General features: G+C 45.3%; 1 protein-coding gene across 1 annotated transcript in view; it reads left to right on the top strand.

Moving 5' to 3' along the window:
* Positions 1 to 818: 818 nt before the first annotated feature.
* LOC104279886 (serine/threonine-protein kinase 25-like) overlaps positions 819 to 3,384 on the top strand; it is a gene marked incomplete at its 3' end in the record, with an annotated part of 9,171 nt that continues 6,605 nt past the window's right edge. The window contains exon 1 of the mRNA XM_009877333.1: positions 819 to 848. Within this exon, the coding sequence (XP_009875635.1) occupies positions 819 to 848 (30 nt within the window). The remainder of the gene's footprint in view (positions 849 to 3,384) is intronic.

Raw genomic sequence — 3,384 nt, forward strand, 5'->3', positions numbered from 1 at the left:
TGGCAGGGGGACTTGAGGGAGACTGTGGGGATCTGAGGGTGCTGTGTTGGGGAGCACTGGGCCCTTGAGAAAGGGCCGTGGGTTCCCAGAGGGGACTGGGCTAGAGGGTCGTGCTGAGTTGGGGCTCTTCTGGTGCTGGGGTGCAGAGCAGCCCTGTGGAGAGGCTTGCTGAGGAGCACAGGGTCTAGGGGCAGACCTGGGCAGCATTGGTGGGGGAGTGCCCAGGGATGGTGCGGGGTTGGGATTCACACAGGAGGCAGAGGTGCGCTGGGGAGGTGAGCTTTGTAAGTGTGTGTACTGGGGAGAATGGGAGTGTGGGGGGTGCCCTCCATGAGAACGTTACTGGGGAGATGTAGAAGGAAAAGGATGTCTGAGGACAGTGTTGTGGGCTGTTATGGGAAAGATGCTGGAAGTGGTGATGAGGGGGTAGTGCTGTAGGGGCAACTGTAAGGCTGGGGAGCACACTGAGGTGATGGTGAGGAAAACAGCGTCTGAGGCTTTGTCGTCATTAAAGTGCGGTTCCTTGATGCATCTGAAAGGCATGTCTGTAAAGGATTGAGAAATGGGATTTGTAAAGGAGGGGCTGGCATACTTAGAATGGTCTGGTAGTTTCGAGGAGAGCTGCAAATTGAGGAGAAGAAAGATGCAGGTAGCTGTTTTGGGGAATGAGCCAGGCCTTGAGAACCCCAAGTTAGAGCTATTGTGTTCTTATTTGCCACAGTTGACCAGTGGATGAGAAAGTTTTGCTTTCCTGCTGTGCTACGACGCCCTAACCCTTCCTGATTTTGCAAAAGCGGATGTCTGACCATCCTCTAGGAATGGCTCACTTGAGAGAGTTTGCCAGCCAGGTAAGTGGCAATTAAAATTTTGTTTTAAATTCTTATATCAAGAGTAAACATTGTTATGTTCGCTCTTGAAATGAGTTTAAAGATCACCAGAAAATCACTTTTTGCCACACTTTATCTCACTTGCACACATCTCAGCTTACTCCTGTTAGCCAACTGATTTGTGTCTTGTGTCTTATCCCGTGGTGGTCTGACAGTGTTAGGTTGCCAGCCATATAGAAAGGAAATTTTTCACCCGCTATGATGCCTTTCTCTGAGGTTGACTTTACTCTTAAGGAGGTGGGAGTCATTGGCGCTCTGAGTGGTTTTGGGAGGGGAAGTCTAAAAATGGGAACAGAAAAGCTGTGTGTGCAGGCTGTGCCGGACTTACCTTACTGAAGTGTTCATAACAGTAGCCTGAGAAAATGGTGCTTGTGGCATTAATGCATACAAGGTAGTGATATTTGATATGGAATGTTTAACTCTTCTGAGACAGCCTCAGTGAATGTGGTTAAATCCTGTTGTTGTGATGACATTTTCATAAGAAGATTGTGGAAGGATGATGTCATGACTTGGGACTAAAAGCTAAACCACATTAATGGTATTGGCTTGAATTTTCTTTCTTCTGAATTTGGTTGTGGGGTGTGTTTGATTATTGGCAGATGTCAGTACTGAATGTAGGTCTTATTAATCCGTGTTTTCTGAGAATTATTGACGTTTTTCCATTCTGCTCCTAAGGGTAGAGTTATAATACAAGCTTTGTTGGTTTGATGATGCTTTCTCCCAGCCTTTTTTGACTTAAAATTGATTTGCAATGTATCTTATTTTGCATGCTGTCTTTTACATAAACTGTTTCCTCAAAGCATATATGGAATTAAGTGCAAGTGTAGTGCCTGAGTGAGTCATAGTAGAGGGAGAGAAATGAAAGGATACTGTCTGGTTAAGACTGAGAACTGATTTCTGTAGCTACAGTGAGGTTTGCTCTGAAGCTTTTTTGTACACATTCGCTAATGAAGCTTATCAGAGTTCCAGTGATCTCATCTCTGAATTTATTATGTAAATGTAAGGCATTCTCAGATTCTGTCATCCAGTGACTCTGTCTGGTCCTGGAATAGGAAAGCAGTCTGTTTTGTCCATTCCTTGGGTCTCTTGAGGAGTCCTTGATGGGACCTTTTAATCTATGTAACTGAGGCTTGCTGGAAGGCAGTAGGAATTGGCCTGGAGTTCTGTTCACTTGAGTTTAGGGAGTGGTGGGAGCTACTGTGAAAATCAAGAGACAAAGACCTAGATTGGGATGTCAGAGGCCTGACTTGTCTTTGATTCCCATTTCTGTTGCTGATCTGCAGGATTATGCTAGGCAAATCGCCAGGTTGCTTTACCTCTGTGCCTCCATTTCCCTGCCTCAGCGTGTTGTCTCTCTCTCCTTTCTTGTCTTTCCTTTGCAGTGTACATATAACACAGTGGGTCTCTGGTCTTTGTTGGGAACTCTGTCTGCTAGATGATGTACTTGCATTACTGTGTTTAAAGCTCTGCTCTCAGCTCTGTTTCTAGTTTTTCTAGTTTTTTCTAGGACATTGTAGAGAGGTTGGTGCTGGTCTCTTCTCACAGGTAATTAGGGACAGAACCAGGGGGAATGGTTGCAATTTGCAACAGGGCAGGTTTAGGCTGGACATTAGCAAGAAATTCTTCACAGAAAGAATGGTCAGACACTGGAATAGACTGCCTAGGTAGGAGGTTGAGTCGCCATCCCTGGATGTGTTCAAGTGTCGTTTAGATGGGGTGTTGGGTGATATGGTTTAGGGGTGAACTTGTAGCGTAGGGTTAATGGTTGGACTTGATGATCCCAAGGGTCTTTTCCAACCTGAATTGTTCTATGATTCTGTGATTCTGTGACCTTGAACAAGCTGTTCCAGTTCTCTGGCTAAATAATGCTTCACTCCCTTGAAGCAAAAGAATACTGTCTGTGAAGCAAGTTCGCAAATATTTCACGAATTTCACTTTCACCTATACTCCAGAAGTTCAAAACTGTCTCAGGTTTAGCCATTGAAAGAGCTGTGCACAAATTTCATATAGGCAGGGAAGCTTTCAAAAATGTCTCCAGATACAAAGCTGATTCCCTGAAGAGAAGGTAATGCCTGCTGCGGATAGCTCTGTTGGTGGCCCAGAGGTTAATATGTAGCATGCAAAGTGGGTAAGCACTGGATAGGAAGTTGGGGAGTAGCGGAGGCAATGAAGGAAAGCAGGTCAGTAGCTGAGATTTAGTTAAACCAACTTCCTCCTTCCACTGCGTTTGGCAGAGGAGAACGATGTTGGTTTGTTTGGCTGGTTGGAAAGTCCTCTAATCAGAAGTAACACTAAATGCTTCTGCAGTTCCATGTGAACCTTTGGAAGCTGTCAAACAGTCAAGTTCAGCTCTTAAAGCCTTGTGGCCTTGACAATCTTTTTCTGTTACAGACTTCCCCCGTATAGAACAGTGATGGCCCAGACCAAGGAACTCTCACTTCCAAAAGGCTTTAAGCACCTCTCAGTGTTTTATGCAGCAGATGCAGGTGTCATTCCT

The sequence above is a fragment of the Apaloderma vittatum genome, unplaced genomic scaffold, assembly GCF_000703405.1.
Source record: "Apaloderma vittatum isolate BGI_N311 unplaced genomic scaffold, ASM70340v1 scaffold621, whole genome shotgun sequence".
NCBI classification, from domain to species: Eukaryota; Metazoa; Chordata; class Aves; order Trogoniformes; family Trogonidae; genus Apaloderma; species Apaloderma vittatum.